The following is a 21,515-nucleotide window of genomic DNA, read 5'->3' on the forward strand; positions in this document are numbered from 1 at the left end:
CCGGGCAGGTTACAGTCCATGGGTTCACAAAGAGTTGGACACGACTAACTGACTAACAATTTCAATTTCAGAGTATACTGGGAGATGTTAAGTGGAGAATAACAGAGTAGGTTACGGAGAGGATTAAGAGTTATGAGTATTTCTTATTTTGTTATGAACGTTTCCGTGTGTGTGTGTGTATATATATATAGGCAATTTATTTTATTTATTACTTTTATTTTCTTCCCTCTTATTCCTTTATCATCTAACACAAGATATACAGATAGGAGTTAAGTTTATATCACACTGCTTAAGTTACAGGATGTCAAGGAGAAACATGGATCTCACCCAAGGACTTTGCATCCTCCTCTGGGGGAGGGTTGGTATGTTTTGATTATATGCAAGAGAATGGATATAGGTATATGTATGGCTGAGTCCCTCTGCTGTCCACCAGAAACTATTAGTATAACAACATCGTGAATCAGCTATATTCCAATACAAAATTAAAAGTTTAATTAAAAAAGATAATAGGATCATGTTAGGTGGAAGTATGACTTTGTTATTGTCTTTCAGTCAGTTCAGTCGCTCACTTGTGTCCAACTCTTTGTGGCCACATGGACTGCAGCACGCTAGGTTTCCCTGTCCATCACCAACTCCCGGAGTTTACTCAAACTCATGTCCATCGAGTCAGTGATGCCATCCAACTATCTCACCCTCTGTCATCCCCTTCTCTTCCTGCCTTCAATCTTTCCCAGCATCAGGGTCTTTTCCAATGAGTCAGTTCTTCACATCAGGTGGCAAAAGTATTGGAGTTTCAGCTTTAGCATCAGTCCTTCCGATGAATATTCAGGACTGATTTCCTTTAGGATTGACTGGTTTGATCTCCTTGCAGTCCAAGGGACTCTCAAGAGTCTTCTCCAACACCACAGTTCAAAAGCATCAATTCTTCGGCGCTCAACTTTTGTCTTTATTTGGAGATTAGTTTTCGTTCCAATCCCAAAGAAAGGCAACGCCAAAGGATGCTCAAACTACTGCACAGTTGCACTCATCTCACATGCTAGTAAAGTAATGCTCAAAATTCTCCAAGCAAGGCTTCAGCAATATGTGAACCGTGAACTTCCAGATGTTCAAGCTGGTTTTAGAAAAGGCAGAGGAACCAGAGATCAAATTGCCAATATCCGATGGACCAACGAAAAAGCAAGAGAGTTCCAGAAAAACATCTATTTTTGCTTTATTGACTATGCCAAAGCCTTTGACTGTGTGGATCACAATAAACTGTGGAAAATTCTGAAAGAGATGGGAATACCAGATCATCTGACCTGTCTCTTGAGAAACCTGTATGCAGGTCAGGAAGCAACAGTTAGAACTGGACATGGAACAACAGACTGGTTCCAAATAGGAAAAGGAGTACATCAAGGCTGTATATTGTCACCCTGCTTATTTAACTTATATGCAGAGTACATCATGAGAAACACTGGGCTGGAAGAAACACAAGCTGGAATCAAGATTGCCAGGAGAAATATCAATAACCTCAGATATGCAGATGACACCACTTTTATGGCAGAAAGTGAAGAAGAACTAAAGAGCCTCTTGATGGAAGTGAAAGAGGAGAGTGAAAAAGTTGGCTTAAAGCTCAACGTTCAGAAAACTAAGATCATGGCATCTGGTCCCATTACTTCATGGGAAATAGGTGGGGAAACAGTGGAAACAGTGTCAGACTTTATTTTGGGGGGCTCCAAAATCACTGCTGATGGTGATTGCAGCCATGAAATTAAAAGACGCTTACTCCTTGGAAGGAAGGTTATGGCCAAACTAGATAGCATATTTAAAAGCAGAGACATTACTTTGCCAACAAAAGTCCGTCTAGTCAAGGCTATGGTTTTTCCAGTGGTCATGTATGGATGTGAGAGTTGGATGGTGAAGAAAGCTGAGTGCCGAAGAATTGATGCTTTTGAACTGTGGTGTTAGAGAAGACTCTTGAGAGTCCCTTGGACTGCAAGGAGATCCAATCAATCCATCCTAAAGGAGATCAATCCTGGGTGTTCATTGGAAGGACTGGTGTTGAAGCTGAAACTCCAATACTTTGGCCACCTCATGCGAAGAGTTGACTCATTGGAAAAGACCCTAATGCTGGGTAGGATTGGGGGCAGGAGGAGAAGGGGTCGATAGAGGATGAGATGGTTGGATGGCATCACTGACTCGATGGACATGGGTTTGGGTAAACTCCAGGAGTTGGTGATGGACAGGGAGGCCTGGCGTGCTGCAATTCATGGGGTCGCAGAGAGTCGGACATGACTGAGCGACTGAACTGAACTGAAACATGGTTTAAGGAAATGTATACGGATGCCAAATTGACAAGGAATAAACCATAACGGTTAGTTTCATGTGTCAGCTGGGCTAGGCCATGATACCCAGTTGTTCAGTCAAACACTAAGTGCTTCTGTGAAGATTTTTGTAGATGTGATTGACACCTACAATCAGCTGACTTTTAGGAAAGGAGATTACACTCTATAATCTAGGTTGCCCTTATCTAATCAGTTGAAAGGCCTTAAGAGCAGAACTGAGGTTTTCCTGAGAAAGAAGAAATTCCATCCGTGGACCTCAGCATCAGCTCCTCACAAGAGTTTTCAGCTGGCCAACCTGCCCTGTGAATTCTGCACCTGTCCAGCCAGCCCCCACCACCACATAAACCAACTCTTTGCAATCAATCTCTTCAGATATAAATATCCTACTAGTTTTTGTATCTCTTACTGACACAGGTAGCCACAAAAAGAAAATGACATTTGAGCAAAGACTTGCCGTCAGTGAAGGAGCTGCACACAGATATCTACAGGCAGAGCAAGCCTGTGCTGTAAGAGGAACAGCAGGAATGTGGCTGGATGGGAGTGAGCCAGGCGGAGAGCAGCGTGAGAGGAGGGAACTTTATTAACCAAAAGCAGCATCAGGGACAGAGTGCAGGCTGTGAGCTGAAAGGTCTCCTTTTTTTTTTATCATAAGATGAGCCCACGTCATGATAAAAATGATGCTACCGTCATCCAAGGTCTCACCTGCTCTAACATGACACAAATGAATGTCCCCATTCCCACTATGGGCAGAAGCTTTTGGCTGCTATACATACAGGGACATCTTCTGTAGTCAACCCATTCGACATTCGGTGCACATATACAGAGCACCCACTGGCAGCTGCACTACACTGGGAGTATCTCCCTTAGGGGTATGGGAGCCAAGAGGCAAGTCAGGAAGCACCCTGCCTTCTGCGCACAGATTAAGAACTGACGGGCCACCACCAGGCAGAGAGACAGCTAAGTCTGGCATCTTTGGGTCTGATGGAAATGTGCTGTATGGAAGGTGTAATGCTCTTAATTGGTCCTACTAATTAACTAGACCTTACCTGGTCTAGTTGGGAAAAAATTACCGGGCCCCACCAAAGGAAGATGATAGTGGTTTGCATGCAAAACCACCAAAGACAGACAGTAATCACGGTAATTAAGCCTGATCAAACAACTTGCCCAGGTTTCCCAGACTCTCACTTGTCCCAGCAAAAGGAGGAACACCAACACCATGAGTTCTCCATGCTACAAAGGTTATGGAAACAACAGTAATATTAAGTATATTTATTGTCCAGGAAAACTTTTATAACTGGGCTTCCCTGGTGGCTCAGACAGTAAAGAATCTGCCGGCAATACAGGAGACTCGGGTCTGATCCCTGGATCAGGAAGATTCCCTTGAGAAGGGAATGGCTACCCACTCCAGAATCATTGCCTAGAGAACTCCATGGACAGAGGAGCTTGGTGGGCTACAGTCCATGGGGTCACAAAGAATCGGACATGAATGACCGACTAATACTTTCGCTTTTTTTCCCATATGTTGATAATTATATAAAATGAAGAAAAGGCAATATAACCCACCTTAAATCCGCATATTGATTCTTAGATACATCTCAACTCCATTAGAGTGAAAAAATATATTGCTTAGGCTTGAGGAAATAGAATATGTCTTAAATGCAAAGAAGAGTTAAGGCAAGCCCATAAAAATTGTAACAATGTTACCTAGTTAGTGGGATTCTAAAGTCATTTTTATTTTCTTCCTTTTTGTTTCCTGTATCTTCTTTTCCCACAATAGTAAACATTGCCCAAACAGCAAAGGTTTATAAGTAAAGCCCCCTTCATAAATATGGCACCACTATCTCCTTTCCTCCTCCTTCCCAAGAGTTAACCGACACCTTTTATCTCAAGCAGTTTCAAATGGAATTGGCAGTTCCCTTTTACGTATAGGAAAGTACAAAGCTGACAAGAGTTAGCTCACTTACCCAGAGTCACACATCATGGTGTTCAGCTCAGCCAAGACAAGAGTCCAGAGTCCTAAAGGTCCCTTCCAAGCCAGCACCCTCCCGGTGGACCATTTTCTCAGCCCAGGGACTGCCTGAAGTGAGGGGAGGGTTAAGTTGAACTAAGCCCTTGCCCTTACCTCGGCCAGACGGGAGTGCTTGTGGACGTTCTCGCCTTTCTGCACGCTGGGAGCCAGCTGCTGCAGGACACCTCTGCTGCTTGTCAGTGCTCTGGTCAGCCGAGCAAACTTCCCCCAGCCTGGAGCATGCGGAAGACAGGAGAGACAGGTTCACCTGGGTCCTGAAGGCACTCGGACATTCACACCACGAGTTACGCTGTCAGAAGCAGACCCCCACGCGACCCCCTGTCCTCCTGCGCATCCATGAGTCACTCGCCATCAAAACTTGCTGCTCAGAGAAGCCCCTGGACATGCTGAAATCTGGGCAGTGATGGACTTTTCCTTTGTGCTTTCACTTGATCCTAATCATAGCTCTGTGAAGTAGGGAAGGCAGATTTTAATAGTAGCATTGTTTTACAAATAGGGAAACCGAGGCACAGAGTGTCTAGGCAGTTAAAGAGTCTAGAACCCAGATCACTCTACTCTGGCCCAAGGCTTTTCTGCCAGATAACACCAGGCAATCGAGATGTTTCTCTGAATGTATGGCCAGGCTGTTCACAAGCCCCATGTTGTGTGATCCTAGCAGAGACCAAGCTGGTTCTAGGTTTTAAATAACTAGACAAACTAGTCAAATGATCATTCCATGTACTACATTCTCCAAAGCCAGGGGAATAAGAAATGCATTTAACCTCTGGAGAGGTGGGGAAAAAAATTCTGGTTGATTTTAGTCTGCTCTGGGATGGGGGAAGGATAATTGATGGCATGTAGGTCCCCTTAAAACTAGAAACTCAATGAGCCTAGCACTGAACTTGGAGTAAAGACATATGGATATAAGTCCCATCTCTGCCTCCAGCTTGCTTGTGAACACCAACAAATTGTTTAAGTTCCCTGGGCCTCAATTATCTCCTCTGTAAAGTGGAAATTAAAATACTCTACCTACACACCTTAAATGCAGGATGCATTTTCCTGGCAAAGCAAACTGACTAAGTTTAGTGGGCTCTGAGTAGTAGAGTAAAACAAACACTGTCTTGAGGCCTCCTTGGCCCTATGGACTAGTTCCTCCAGGGAAAAGTATTGATCTTTTTCTAATCCTCCCACTATATACTCTAAAATCTAAGATGAACAAGTGATCCTTACTAAGAATTTAAGATGCATGAGGGATGTTTTAAAGGTCCCCAGAGACAACTGTCCATTCCAATATCCAACAAGCCATCTGCATCAAGCTTATGACCATGGCAATTGCCTCATGAGACCTCTGAAAGTCTGTAGGGGTTCTCCAAACCAAGCTTGGGCTAGGAAGCTCCAAGACCTGGATGGGGGTGTGTAGCAAATAAACAAAACATGCAACTATTTCTACATGACAGCTGAAAGCAAGACTAGGCGATTTTATATTCTATCCTTTAGAGTTTAGAAGTAGTCAGTGCCTTGCAGCAGAAATCTCATTTACCAAATTTTACCCTGGAGCACCTTTCCAAGACAGACTGAGAATCCAGAGGACAATGGAGTCAAGCAGAATGATGGCTCTTTTTTTTTCTGTACAACCTTTAAGGATCATAATCTGTACAAATTTTCATCAATATAGCAGGAATAGCAAATCAGGTCTTTTTATCTCTTCCAGAAGTTCTGGGCTATATTAAAAGGTAATGGCATTTTCATCTATCCCAATGTCATTAAGCAGAGAAATGGGACTTGCTGGGGTCAGTGTGAAAAGAGGCTCACAGTGGTCGGGCTACAGGGAGTCCCACTGATGTTGACAGGAGGGGACAGCCCAGATTCTCCAGGGGTCTTTGACATCTTCCCCTAGATGGGCTGTTTATGAAAGTGCTCACTGGAATTTGCTTGCGTGAACTGTGGGCTAGAATTTTTTAAGGTGTCTTTCAGAGTCAGGCTCTCCTTCAGCTCAAAACAAAGCTGGAAATGAATTCTGCAAAGCTCTTCGAGAGGAGAAGAAAGTATATTTTTCAGGTGGGGAGAAAACAATTGTGCATGTAAACATCAGCAAGGGTTCTGCACATCCCCCATTCAGTCCTACCCATCCACCACCACCACCACCTTCACCACGACCTACACTCTGGGACCAATGACAAGAGGGACTTGGCAGGGCAGATAACCCAGACCCTGCCTGGCAGGGCTTGGGGTCCTGGTCCATCCAATGGTATGGCACAAAACATTAAAAGAAAGATTCCTGGACTTTCAGGCATTTCCCCAGGCCCAGGCTAGTCCCTCACTCTAGCCCTGATTTTCTGCTCTCAACTGAGTGTGAAGGGCACAGGAAGGCGAGTAGGTGTTGGATGGGGAAATGGACAGGCAGCATGAAACCCCCCATCACACCTCTGCTAGGACGGGCAGACTCTGCCTCTTCTGAACGGAGGCAGTAAGTCCTTTCCCAAGTGCCACCCCCCATGTTGTTCTTTCTGGACTCTAAACACTTTATAATAGGAATCATGCTGAGCCAGATGGAAGAACATCATTCATTCACATATTAATTCCAAACATAACTATTATGTACCATCAAAGTGCCAAGTACCAGGGATGCTAAGATGAGTAAGGTACAGATTCTGGCCTCAAAGGGCTTGTATGCTAGTACAGAAGACTTACAAGTAAATTAAAAACCATGATATAGTAAGCTAAATTCTATAACACATGAGTACAGGATGCTATGGCTGAAACTGTCCAGAGAAGGCATAACAAATCCAGGCTAGGCTATCAGGGAGGGCTTCCCATAGGAGGTGACACTAGAGCAAACTTTGCAAAGATGAGTAGGAGCCAGTCGAAGTCAGGAAGGAAAGGACAGACGATCCAACACAGAAGGAACAGCACCCATGAAGGCAGAAAAATCAAAAAGCAGGGTAACATGTCAGTGACAAGGAAGATCTTCTAAAGAGCTAGATGACAAATGCTCAGGGCTGGGGCAATGGGATGACCCAGAGGGATGGGATGGGGAGGGAGGTGGGAGGGGGGTTCAGGATGGGGAACACATGTAAACCCATGGCTGATTCATGTCAATGCATGGCAAAAACCACTACAATATTGTAAAGTAATTAGCCCTCAACTAAAATAAATAAATTTATTAAAAAAAAATAAAATAAAATAAAGAGCTAGACGGATGGTGCATGGCATGCAGAGGGGAGGAGAACGCAGGCAATGGCCTGAAGTGATGCTAAAGAGATCATCAAGGGTCAGACCGAGAAGACCTTAGGTGTGAGAACCTAGACGGCAAGTTAACAAATCTGAACTTCAACCGGACACGCGAAGGGCATCCAGTAAAGGAGTTTAAATATGGTGGGGGCATTCTAGGAGAGAATGGTGGTGTGGGAGTGGTTGACAGATAGGAGACCAGTCAGAATCCCAGGCAAGACACCAGGAGGGCCTGGACCCGTGCTGTGGCCTGAGCCAGGTGACAAGGGGAGATTTGAGAACAGCTGCCGAGGTAGAATCAGTGGCTGCAGAAGGAGAGAGGAGGCGATCCAGGTGGCCTCTGGGTCCCTGGTCAGGGTGACTGGGGTGATAGCCATGCAATAAGATCGAAAACATGGAAGAAAGTCAGTCAGACTGAGACAGATGAGTATATGACATCACTTATGTGTGGAATCTAAAAAAAAAGAAAAATGATACAAATGAACTTATTTACAAAACAGAAATAGACTCACAGACATAGAAAACAATTTTATGGTTGCCAAAGTGGACAGCAAGGAGGAATTAGGAGTATGGGATCAACAGACACACATCGCTATACACAAAACAGATAAACAACAAGGACTTACTGTACAGCACAGGGAAATCTATGCACTTGTAATAACCTATAATGGAAAAGTATCTGAAAAAGAGTATGTACATATATACATACATATATTAATATATCTGAATCACTTTGCTGTACACCTGAAACTTACATACTACTGTAATTAACTACACATCAATAAAAATTTTAAGGAAACACAGAAGAGAAGCAAATGGGTTTGGTAGAAGATAAGTGTACAATTTGGACCAACAATGTCCCTTACAGCAGAGCATCAGGAAAAACACTCCTGGAAAAAGTCAATTTCCTATTGTCCGAGGGGCCAACTGGGAGAGAATAACTCAATGAGAATCGAGCTTAAGGTGATCTTGTTAAGGGAAGCCACATGGCTTCCACAAGGAATATAAGGCAGCTGGGAGGCCCTCTGCCTTCAAGGAAGCCTTTCCCTGATACCACCTACCCCCAGCCGAATCGCCGGCTCCCGCCTATGTACCCCTACTTGCCTTAGGCAGACTTCCATTACATTATTGGTTAGGCTTTATTGTTCTTATTTGCTTACCTGTCTGCCCATCTCCCAAATAGACTATAAGGAGCAGGGTCTCTGTCTTACATTTCCTTAGGGTCAGTGTCAATCATAAAGCTAAACATCCCCAAAGACACCCAGTGAGTGTGTATGCTGAATAAACGTGGATGAAGAACAAATTGTTTTCTCCCATTGTCCTACTTCTATCTGAGTTTCTGGTAGACATAAAGTCCCAAAGGAAAAGTAGCCCATTTTACAAACTCTGTTTAGTTTTAGGAGGTATTTCTGCACCCACCCTTCCAATTATATCCCATTTGGGAGTTCAACAGGGAACTGAGCTCAGATGAAGAAATCCCCAGCTCAGGATTCTTCTAGCTCTGTCTTAAAGGTCACCACATGGCAGGTAGGGCTGGGGGTGTCATAGGAAGATCAAAGCATCACATGATGAGGCAAGATGAGAGGGGTGAGCAGGAGGGGGAAAAAAGCATGAATGGAGGACAGGAGGAGGGGAACACAGTTTGCAATCTAACAAGCAGCTAGAAAGTATTCACCGAGTCCTTTCTCCATTCTCGGTAAGGACAACCCTCTCTCCCTTACTAGAGCCCACACTGGCTACTGGCTTCAACTGGGGTGAGTCCCCCACTAGGCTGCTTTAGCCCATACATCCCTGTATCCTCCCTAGGCCAGAAGAAATGGTTCTGAGATGAGCTGAAGTTCCAGCTCCTCCCAGGGCAAGTCCAGAGATATAAGAAAACACAGACCTAGAGGCCCCTCCCTGGAAAACCACGCCGAGGCACTTGGAACAGAAGTTGCAGAGGACTCCTTAAAGCACCCTTGCCCTGGGGAGGGGGGAGGCTAGGAGGCCAGGCTCTTCTTAATCTGAAGAGTCATGAGGTCCCTTAGAGGAGTTGGAGCCATAACCCAACACCCAGCAGAGAACAAAGGACATAGAGGACCACCAGTCAGCGTGGACACTGCCGAGGTGTCCTCAAGTCTCCCTGCCCCCAGATCTTTCTATCGATGGACCAATAACCAAAACTCTAGGATGGCTTCTTCAAGCAGAAGTCACTACATCATCACCCTCCAGTCTTCCTAAGGGCAGAGAGAGAAAATGTGACTATTGGAGGAGGAGGGGACCTGTGCTTTGTATCTGTTACCCTCTTTCTTCCCCGAGAGCACCTCATGTGTACCCCACGTGAAGACTCGTGGAGAAGGGTCAGCAGTTAGGACAGCTTGCCGGAGCCTTCAGCCCTGAATATTCTACATCTTTGGCCTTTAAAAATCTCCTTCAGAGTTTTACATTCATTTTCTTGTCCACTCTTGGCTCAATTTTAACCCTGAATTTAGAAGTAAATGTGTGGATCTTTGAAAATGAATTTGCTCCTTTAATGTGAGATTATCCAGTGAGGTAAGAGAGCAAACAAGAGGGGTGACTCATTGTGGGGTGAACAATGTGGAAAAAAGCTCTGAGCCCTGCACTCTAATCCTTCTCTACCCACCTGCCTGGTTTCCAAGGGCAGCTTCAACAGAGAAAAGCGCCCTGCAGCCCACTCCCAATTATCCGCAGGGACAGAAGAGCAAGAGACGGGGAATAAATGAAACCCCAGAGCATCCCTGAGTCTCATTTCAACCAAGAATTCCCACCTGCTCTCTCCTTCAGCCTTTACACACACACACACACACACACACACACGCGCGCGCGCGCGCGCGCACACACTAGAGCTGTTACCAAACAGCAGACCTAGCTGGCCTTTCATCCCCTTGCTCCATGCCATTTGGGGGCACTTCTTTTATCAGAGATCAAGGGAAACAGCCAAAAGATGAACAGGAAAGAGGAGAAGAGGCAATCAGGGGTCTAGAGAATTCATGAAAAGGGTCATGAGAACTGATACACTAAATAAAAGAGGGTCTTAGAGAGCATACTCAGGGTCCATCACTTGTGAATGGAGCTTAGGGCCAAAGGGGAGTTACTTTGTGTCAGATGCTAAAATAGTCTATCACCAATGATCCTGTGTGTTCTCCTCTTTGTGGGTTGTTCATGGGAAAATGTTAGGCACCAACTGGCTTCTTGAATTTCTGTTAGGATGCACTCATCCCACTCCCAAGCCCTAAAGTTAGGCACAAAGCGATCAGAGAAAACAAAGTTATTTTAAAGAAAATCTGAGCATAGTTGGCTTTAATGGGACAACATCTCATATTGCTATGCCAAAGAGCAAACATCTGGGGGTTTTCTGGGGTTTTCAATTATCCATCCTTCCATTCACCTCAAAAGTGAATCCTACGGGCTTCCGTGGTGGCTCAGTGGTAAAGAATCTGCCTGCCAATGCAGCGTACATATTTATCCCTGGTCCAGGAAGACCCCACATGCCATGGAGCAACTAAGACCATGTGCCACAACTATTGAGCCTGTGATGTAGAGCCTGGAAACCCGCAACTACGGAGCCCACCTGCTACAAGGACGGAAGGCCGCACGCAGTAGAGCCCGTGCTCTGCAACAAGAGAAGCCACCACAGTGAGAAGAGCACACGCCACGACTAGAGAGTAGTTCCCACTCACTGCAATTAGAGAAACGCCCGTGCAGCAACAAAGACCCAGCACAGCCAAATATGAATAAATCTTAGAAAAAAGAAAGATGAATTCTACGCAAGCCTGGGACAGCAACACTCAGACTTTTTATGCTAATTGAGGTGCTGCACTGAAAGCTCAGCTGGACCGGCTGGAATGTGAGAACACTTCCAAGGAGAAATGTCAAGTCAGGAGAATCACCCAGTCACATGGCAGTGTATTTTCCATCTACAAGATGTTTTCCCACCATTATATTAGACCCTTGCAGCCAGAACTGCAGTTTATAGACTTACAACAATCAAGGCCTGGAGAATTATCATGCTCTTCCATCATCAACAGACTAATATAAAATCTGACCTCGTCCTAAACAGACCACCAAATCCACGTGGGTCAGGGGCACGGTGACATGATGAGTGGGAAGGTCTAAACATATCTGCCATAGCATTTGAAATGGACAGGCTTATAAAGTCCTGTCTTGGAGGAAACATTAAACATGATCCACTATCTGCATTCCTATATTGAGAGCCAAAGAGTGTGTGCTTGTGTGTGTGTGCGCACACGTGTACATTTTAAATTTTTAGGAAGCAAGCCGCGTATTACTCCTATGTATTTCACGGACAGAGAGAATTAATATCTGGTTCCCCTGGCTAACAGGGAATAGGGTGTGCATGTGTGTACAAAAACTTTTATCTGCAAGGAAAGGCATGAGTGAGGCAGGACAAATGAAGTGGAGCATGTCATGCCTGAAAAATAAACCTCAGTGAGTCTCCCTGCATCAGTCTGATTTATCTCTTCTTTCAGGCTCCCTGAGAATGCCATGCAGACCCCCCCCGTGGGGGGTGCTCTAAGTTGGCTCAGCCCTTCCTGCTGAACAATCCCTTCACGTCTCCTGAAAATGTTCCAGTGGTGATGATAAGAAAACGTTCTGACTCAACCGCATCCCCTAGTTCACATTTTTCAGAGGAAACTTGCAAAAATACGTGTCAAAATATCAGATCATCTTTAAAATGCTATTTATGTGTTTAGCCAGTTAAAAAAGCAAACGGCCTTTCTGGATGGTGACAGGATGACACTCATCGTGAGTGAGTCCATCACCCTGTGAGAGCTACTGCACTGAGAGATCTGCAAGTCAGAACCCAGACATCAGGGAATCACAAATCTGCAGGAGAAAAGGAGACTGTGGGAGGCGGAGGCAAGTGGAGAGACTTTATCTGCATCTGCTCCGGTCTTGAAACCCAAAGGCAGGCTGTCGTTGATTTATTGAGCTATAGATTGTAAAAAAAAAAGAAAAGAAAAGAAAAAAATAGGATGCCCTGGTATGCACAGCATTGTGCTCTGAACTCTATAAAAATGAGGTAGGACTTTATACACCCTCAGAGGACACAGCCCCAGAGGGAGCAGCCATGGAAAGCTTTTTATTTCTTCCTTTCTTGCCATTTAACAATCACAGTTTTGTCACATCAAGGATAACATGCCCCAGTTTTACTCTCCCTTGAACTTCACTCCTATCTCTCTGCTGCATCTCAGAAAAATGCAAGGAGCAGGGTCTCAGGTAGAGCTGGAAAATCAGCCGCCCAGCCAGAAAATACTGCCACTAGAAAGAGCTCCTGGCCTCTTGGCTATCTTGGAAAAGAGCGCTCTGACACCTCCTAATTCCAGACTTCTGGGTTTGACAGCCTGATGGGCTAGACCACTTCAGGAGTATCACTGTTCTAGACATCCTGAGCCATCCCCTCTCCTAGGTCCCCAGTGTTATTCAAACAATACGTGTACGTGATATGGCTGAGGTGAGTGCTAAAATCTGTGGTTCCCGAGCTGATTAAATGACCCATATGGGAATGTTACTGAAGACTCTGGCCTCATTAATGCCATGTTTCCAATGAATTAACCAGCCACAGACTTAATCAACCACAGAGGTAGCAATGTGTTAAAATCTGCTTTAACACTCTGAAAATGCTAGAACTCAGTCAAATTTAAAGAAGTGTATATAGAAGTAAGATAAATGTGGTCATGAGCCACTCATTTGGTTAACTGACATCTGTCATGTGAAAACCTACAAAGGTTCCGACGATATCAGAGGTGCCCAATTACCTTCTTCTGTCTACTTGGAAAGGGTTAATCTACAGAGGTATGAAATTGATTAAAATGCCTTCCTAACCAAAGCTTTTTTCCTCACTTACTTTTCCCTCAATGCATTCCAGAATGATACAATGCTTTATCTAACACAAATTAAAGTTTAAACCTTGGTCCTTGTGCAGAGATTGCTGTGGCAACCTCAAATTCTCTGTAACAAAGAGTCACACTATAGGCAAAAACAAAAAAAGGTTTAAAAGTATTTGTACAAATCAGAATTACAAACCTTTACATGAATCATCTTCAATCGGCTGTTTGAAAGCAGTTATGTCACTGAAAGTGCAAAGAAATAAAACCACTTTATCCTGTTCATTTCGAATTGGAGCAATTTTCACAAAGAACCACACAGGTGTCCCTGAAAGAAATACCAAAAGGTTGGTCAGTAATTTGCACTCTCATTAGAGGAACTTACATAAGGACTTGGGAACAAAATTGGTATAAACATTAATTCATTTTTAGAATGGCTTCATTCCTTCAGGTTCTGGGGTTTTACACCACTAATTTTTCTTCTTGCTGGAATAAAAGTTTCATAGTAACTACTCAGTGGGGGAGGTTCTCCTGTCCCAATAATTCTGTCAGTACAGATTTCTTAAACCTTGTCAAATGGTTAGAAAATGGGTTGGAAATCCCCCCTGATCTTATGGAAGTAACTAAGGTACAGAGACCTAAAGACTTACCTTAGAGCATATAGAGACGAAGCAAGGAGTGAGGGCCAGTTGGGTGGCGCCATCCATGGTCAGCAGACCACAAAACTCAAATTTCCATTACTAAAGGCTCCAGTGTCAAAATTTGGTTTGGGAAACCCATCAATGTGACTCAAATGCTTAATTGACCATGGACTAGAAACTACATTTCTAAGTTTTTCTCCCCAGAATAAAAATCTCAAAGGTCCAACACTATGGCAAAAGAGGACACACCAAGAAAGGAGGAAAATCACCACAATGATTCTCCCAGCCAAGGCTTCCCCAGAAAGGGACGTCTCCAGAGGGAGCTGGGCTGTGATTACTTAGTGCTTTAGGAGGTTCGGCGAATGCATTTCAACTTCCAAACCTTGCTCCTAGACTAAAGTGAGGCATAAACAAGCTCTCCCAAAGCACTGCCCTAAACCCCAGGAGGAGATGGCAGGGCTCATGTGACTGACCTCTCAGAGAGGTCTCCTACTCAGGTATCTATGGATAGATTAGATACCTGCACAAAATTAGTCTCTGGCTCCCCCAAAAAATAAATAAATAAGGGAAAAAATAGATGTTTTCTATCTATTGAGGACATCATAGCAAGATGCACCAATCTCTCTTGTGTAACAAAACTAAATGTCGCATAAAGCAATGGTAGGTTCACCCCACTCAGTTCTCATACCTAGCTCCTAAAACAGCATCTGGCTTATAAGAACTAACCAGCTATTTGGCTAGAATATTGCTTTACATACCATTTTATAACCATTTTCAAATTAAAATACAGTAGATATTTCTCCATGTTGTTAAGTCTTAGAGAAGCTTCCTTTGCGCAAGGCACTGGACTCAGCATTTTACCTTTATTATTTTATTTTAGGAGATAGCAAGCAGATGGAAATACATTCTCAATTGGTCACCTAGGTCTCTCTGCCTACAGTCACAACAAACTCTCTACTATATGACACGGACAAACAGACATCTCTAATTAACACTAGGATTAATCAATTTAACTTAACAGTAACAAGCTCATATATCTGCTACTTGTTCATATGTAAGTATGAATAACCCCACCACGTATGGTCAAACAGGCAGCAAAAGGATCGGCAGGACTACATTCTCCTTAAATTTTGATTGTCTATATATTCATCCACAGTTAATTTTAAACCTCTATTGTCCCTTGCCTTTTTACCTACCAGTTTGTGGGTACTCTTAGAATACACCATAATGTCACCCAAAGAAAAATGTGTTTTTAAAGAAAAAAATCCACCATACAAAAATCAGGAGTTTTGTGCAGTCCAGTGGTTAGGACTCCATGTTTTCACTGCCAAGGGCCAGGGTTGGATCCCTGACTGGGGAACTAAGATTCCCAAGTTGCATGGCACAAGCAGGGAAAAAAAAAAAAAAAAATCACACAGTAATTCCAAAACCAAGAAATATATGGTCTCTGAATTATCCACTGTTTTTGGGAGGCCTGTGTTACTATTCCTCCCAGGATCCTCCTTAGAACCTGATGTGGATTTTAACCCACTTTCAATTAAGCAACAGAAAACTCAAGGAAAAGCATCATATCAGTTGAGCCCACGTACACACAGCTCTTGGTTGTATCTTAGCTGATATAACAAAGAGAGAAAAAAAAAAAAACACTTCACTTTTTGCTCTAAAGAAAACTAAGCTAAAAGCTATATTCTTTCAGCTGGGTAAATGAGAATGCACACCCGATATATCAAACTAGTAATAAGTCAGAAGAGACGCCCCCCACTCACGCTGTCTCACGCCAGGAGCCTGGTCTCACTGGAATCCCCAGAACCGCCCCCCTCACAGCTGCCACCTGTGGGCCTTTGACGGCACTGCACCAGCTGGCCTGGTGTCTACGAACTTGTTCCAGTTGGGGCTGTGCCATCTAACTTTTATGACCACTTGGACTGCTGACACTAATCCACATCTCCCAGGTCACAAGAGCCACTGTATCTGTCATGTCGGGAGGCCTTTTTCATTTTACCATAGTTCAAGCTCTACAAGAACTTTCCCCCATTTCAACAGGTCTATATGTTCAAAGCTTTGTGCCTGTCTCTCTACCAAACGGCTCGTTGCTTCCTTCCAGAAATGTTCCCCAACTAGCACGCACTATTCTGATCATTCCTTTTCAATCTCTAAATCTGTTTCTTGTGCCAAAAATTCATATAGTCAGTATCTATTACTTTAAGAGTTCCTCTCCAGCTGATCGCTTGGGCTTGTTGTGGGTGGGAACCTTGTCCATGGGATTTCCCAGGCAAGAATACTGGAGTGGGTTGTCATTCCCTAGTCCAGGAGCTCTTCCTGACCCAGGGATCAAATCCAGGTCTCCTGCATTGCAGGCAGATCCTTTACCATCTGAGCCAGCAGGGACGCCCTCCTTTTCCCGGACCTGGTGTTTTTTGTGGAGGGACATCTTTCAGTGTAACACTCCAGACCTTTCCCCTGGGTTGGCAATATGAGGGTAAGAACTGGACGTGTGTAGCCGGGCCACTTTTTCTTCTCTGCTGTCTTAGAGATTAGGGAGCATTCCACTCTACTTCCCCATTCTATAAATGTTAGGGGAGAGGTCAGAGGGCAGGGGGATAGCTGGCAGGAGAAGACTGTGGTTCTCTCGTGTTACCTGTGTGAAATGAAATATTTCCTGCCATATCGGCGGGCAAGAAATGTCACAGCCATCAGCAATTCCAAGCTGCCATATGTGAATGAAAGTGTTAGTCACTCAGTCGTGTCTGAATCTTTGTGACCCCCGTGGACTGTAGCCCGCCAGTCTCCTCTGTCCATGGGATTTCTCAGGCAAGAATACTGGAGTGGGTAGCCATTCCCTTTCCCAGGGGATCTTCCCAACCCAGGGACTGAACCCGGGTCTCCTGCATTGGCAGGAGAATTCTTTACCATCTGAGTAGATGAAGGCTCCCAAAAGGGTCTGCAATCCAGCAAATGCCGTCACCCCTAACAGTGATTGCTGAAGAGCTGGGGGGCTTAGTAGGGGCAGGATGTGAGAAATCAAAAAAAAAAAAACCCCAAAAAAACAGGGTTTGGCCCTGGATAGCTTAGGTACACACGAATGGAATGAATTCAGTGAGCCCAGAGGTCTACATCTTCTCTTACACAGAAGAACGCTAAACCCCTTAGCTTGATATTTGGTTTTCCTTACAATTTAGCAGTAATCTTTGATGGTCAGACTCCCTGCCCCCTTTGTTGTGAATTTGTATATAAGTTGCCCCCCTGACTCCCACTTCCACCTCCTCAGAGCAATTTTCTCAGGGCTACTGAGATTCTGCCTCCTAGACTTGGAGTCCTTAACATTCCCACCAAATAAAATAACTCTCTACTTTCAGACTGTGACTAATTTTTTTTAGTCGACAGCTGTGTTGGGTGGATAAGTCTGTCTGATTCTAGTATTCACTTTGAAAAACTCACCTTCTCACAGATATAAAACACATCCTCTAGGATCAGATTTACCAGTCATAACGGTGATATCTGAACCTTCCTGATGTCTGAATTTCTCTCTATTGCTTCTGATCATGGACAGGGAAAGAAAATGTTGTGCATTGAACCCCATCAAACCTTAACAGTTAAGGACTATTTCTTTAGGGCTCCCTGATGGCTCATGGTAAAGAATCCGCCTGCCAATGCAGGAGACGTGGGTTCGATCCCTGGGTCAGGAAGATCCCCTGGAGAAGGAAATGGCAACCTGCTCCAGAATTCTTGCCTGGGAAACCCCATGGACAGAGGAGCCTGGTGGGCTACAGTCCATGGAGTCGCAGAAGAGTGGGACACGACTTAGCAGTGAACAATGACAATGAATTCCAAGGGCAGGAGACCTGATCTCTTCCTGTCTCATGGTCCTGAATCCCTAGTCCAGTGCCATCCAGTGCAGTGCTACCCAGGGAGTCACATGAGGTGACTATGCTGCTCAGCTCCAGGAGGTGCCAGCCTGGAGCTGTGAAAACGCAACAAGCTCTAGGAATGCCTGCTGAATTTCAAAGAAAGAAATCCTACTTCCAGTGTCTTCACAGTTACTCAGACCTGCCTCTCTCTCTCTCCCTCAGATTATCACTAGCCAAAAAATCTAGGAAAGCAAGAAGAATGGGTTCAAATTTTTCATTTCTAAAATTTTTCCAAAAGAGAATATGAGTCCCTCCTAGGTAGCACAGACCAGTCATTTCAACCTTTCGCTTAGTAAGTGAAGCATTTTTAGCTAATGAAACATTACTCAAAGTCTCAATACGGGAAACAGCTCTTTCAAGCAAACATGAAATATCCAGAGCCTGGAGCCCCACCCACTCAGGTTCCCTTACACCCTCCAGATGCACCCAGGGTATATTCAGAAACGTTTGTCTCCATTCAGATGAAGACCTGTCTGGGGGCAGAGGCCTGAGCAGTTGGCCTCTGGGAATCTCTTCTAGAGCCCAGATTCTAGAGCAGGATTTATTCCCTCAAGATACAAGAGAGACAATGAATGCACAAATACACACACACACACACACACACAAAATCAGCAAGAGGTTAAAATTCTGCCTCCTCACCCAAGTGGCTACCATGGGAAAACCAAGAAAAGCAAGTACTTAATGTCTTTTTTCTGCGAAAAGAACCAAGGGTCAATAATAAACTTTCTATTAAAAGAAGATCAATACACAAATCCAGGAGAAACACACTGCACTGATGGCAAAGGCTGCAGCTCTTTTCTGGCTGAGGATGCACAGTGGAAGGGCAGTTCCAGGTTAGGCTCCTCCTCCTGGCCACTCTGTGATGCTCATCCCTTATGTTGCTCCCTCGCATTGTGCGCTAATGAACCTGACAACCTAATCTCACTGTAGAGCTTCTCAACCACAACAGTCAGATAACTAAACAGCAAGGTGCAGGCGTATGACAGGACTTTTGGCCTCCATCAGTCTCCCTCCGACCCTGGACATCCTTCCAGGTACTTTCCATAGCCAGGCATCCAGGCCACATTCAAATTTAGATGGCATGTGTGCGTGCTAAGTCGCTTCAGTCACGTCTGACTCTTTGAGACCCTATGGACTATAGCCTGCCAGGCTCCTCTGTCCATGGGATTCTCCGGGCAAGAATACTGGAGTGGGGAGCCATTCACTTCTCCAGGGAATCTTCCTGACCCAGGGATCGAACTCATGTCTCCTGTACTAGCAGGCGGGTTCTTTACCACTAGCGCCACCTGGGAAGCTCCAGGCCACATTCGAACGCCACTGAATCCACCAAGCCACTGTGACAGGCTCCTGGGAAGGGCTGCAAGTACTGGGCCATGGGGATGAGTCCAGAAACTAGAGAACGACAGTCTGCCCCAGGAAATAGACCAACAGGGCTTTGGTCACCTTCACTGAGACCAATGACAAGTGTGCAAAGGTGAGAGGGGATGCGGAAGCAGTGACCACTAGTCTTCAGGACATCTCATCCAGAATCCCAAGCCCTCTGTTTGAGCCCCGTCTTCACTTACTGTGTGCTGTGGCCACGTCACTTGAACTTCTCTCAGAATCAGTTTCCTTATTTGCAAAATGGGGATAACAGATCTACTTTAGTGCGTTAGATCTACCACCATGGTGTAACGTGGCAGATCTACTTAGATCTACTTCAGTGTGTCCGAGTCCTGTCCGACTCTTTGCAACCCTATGGACTGTAGCTTGCCAGGCTCCTCCTGTCCATGGGATTCTCCAGACAAGAACACTGGAGTGTGTTGCCATTTCCTTCTCCAGGAGATCTTCCTAATCTAGGGCTAGAACTCGGGTCTCCTGCATCGCAGGCGGATTCTTTACTGTCTGAGCCACAAGATCGACTTTAGATTAAGTTGAAATGCCTGATAGATGGGTAATAAAACTATTACTTTCCTTCCTTCTTTCCTCATCTATAAGGTTGAAATGTTCAATCTCACCTCACATGGGTGTTTATATGACTGTAAAAGAGAATGTATCTTAAGGAGTTTAATAAAAATCCAAAGCTGCCTTCACCTGTTCATAAGGAAAAGGACCAGTCTCAACCATAACAAGGGAAAAGTGAGAAAATGCAATGCTTAAGCCTCAATGTAATTTAAATTTGATTGAAGAGCAAAAAATAAAACCTCAATAAAGGAGAGAGTTACACTGCTTATAGATGAGAAGATTCAATTCTGTAAGATGTCAAACCTCGTCTTTTAATATATAAATTTAATGCAATTTCAATCAGAATCTCAATTGTTTCTTTTTTCATTTGTTTTTCTCAGAGCTTGATGCATTGACATTCAACTCAAATAGAAAAATAAAGGTGGAAGAAGAGCCAAGAAATTTTTGAAGAGAAAACTAATGACAGGGATTACTTACTATAGCGATTAGGAGCCAATGGCAGTGACCCTAAAACAAGCAAAAATGAAAACAATAATATCATTTACTGAGTGCTTACAATGGGGCCAAACCCTGACACATCATGGTTTACTTTTCACAACTCTGTGAGGTGGAACTGCTACTGTGACATTATCTTTAATTTAAATATGGAGAACCCAAGTGGGAAGACACTTTAACCAAACTCACAAAGCTAATAAGTTACAAAAAGATTTCTGAATAAAAAAGAGGAGAGACACAACTACATGAATGTGAGTATTTAGCATTTTAAAAAAGAGCATTTCAAATTGGAAAGAAAGAGGTTGATGATAACAAATAGTGCTATAAAAGTACCAGAAGGGAAAATGGAAGAATATTTTTATTATTTAGGTAAGGAGAAGAGCTCCTAAGTATTATATAAAGGTTAGAACCATAAAGAAAAAGACTGACAAACATTTTTTAACTTACATATGGTATTTAAAAAGTATTTAATCAAAAGGAAAAAAATTTAAAGGTGGTGTCAGAGAAGACTCTTGAGAGTCCCTTGGACAGCAAGGAGATCCAACCAGTCAATCCTAAAGGAAATCAGTCATGATTATTCATTGGAAGGACTGATGCTGAAGCTGAAACTCCAATACTTTGGCCACCTAATGGGAAGAACTGACTCACTGGAAGAGACCCTGATGCTGGGAAAGATTGAAGGTGGGAAGAGAAGGGGATGACAGAGGATGAGATGGTTGGATGGCATCACTGACTCAAAGGACATGAATTTGAGCCAACTCTGGGAGATGGTGATGGACAGGGAAGCCTGGTGTGCTGCAGTCCATAGGATTGCAAAGAGTCAGACATGACTGAGCAAATGAACAACAACAGATGTGGTATTTTGAAAGTCTTTAATTAAAGAGAAAAAATTGAATAGGCAAAATAGCTTTCAATATGTGTGTGATTTAGGATCAATATCCCTTATATATAAACAGCTTCTAGTACTAAATAAATAAATGAATAATCTGTTGGTGGTGGTCACAGTGGTAACCACCCTGGTGGTCCAGTGGTAAAGGATCTGCTTACAAATGCAGGGGACACAGGTTCGATTCCTGATCCAGGAAGATTCTACATGCCTCAGGGCAACTAAGCCT

General features: G+C 44.1%; 1 protein-coding gene across 3 annotated transcripts in view; it reads right to left on the reverse strand.

Moving 5' to 3' along the window:
- The window catches only part of KCNH1 (potassium voltage-gated channel subfamily H member 1), a 512,797-nt gene that overhangs the window by 362,159 nt on the left and 129,123 nt on the right, over positions 1-21,515 (reverse strand). For all 3 annotated transcript variants that reach the window (XM_081489690.1, XM_081489691.1, XM_081489689.1), the window contains exons 4-5: positions 13,612-13,740; positions 4,447-4,565 (exon numbers count right to left, since the gene is read on the reverse strand). In XM_081489690.1, coding sequence (XP_081345816.1) covers positions 4,447-4,565; positions 13,612-13,740 — 248 coding nt within the window. The remainder of the gene's footprint in view (positions 1-4,446; positions 4,566-13,611; positions 13,741-21,515) is intronic.

This window comes from Giraffa tippelskirchi, chromosome 5 (genome assembly GCF_054371585.1).
Source record: "Giraffa tippelskirchi isolate mGirTip1 chromosome 5, T2T-mGirTip1v1.2.pri, whole genome shotgun sequence".
In the NCBI taxonomy this organism is placed as follows: Eukaryota; Metazoa; Chordata; class Mammalia; order Artiodactyla; family Giraffidae; genus Giraffa; species Giraffa tippelskirchi.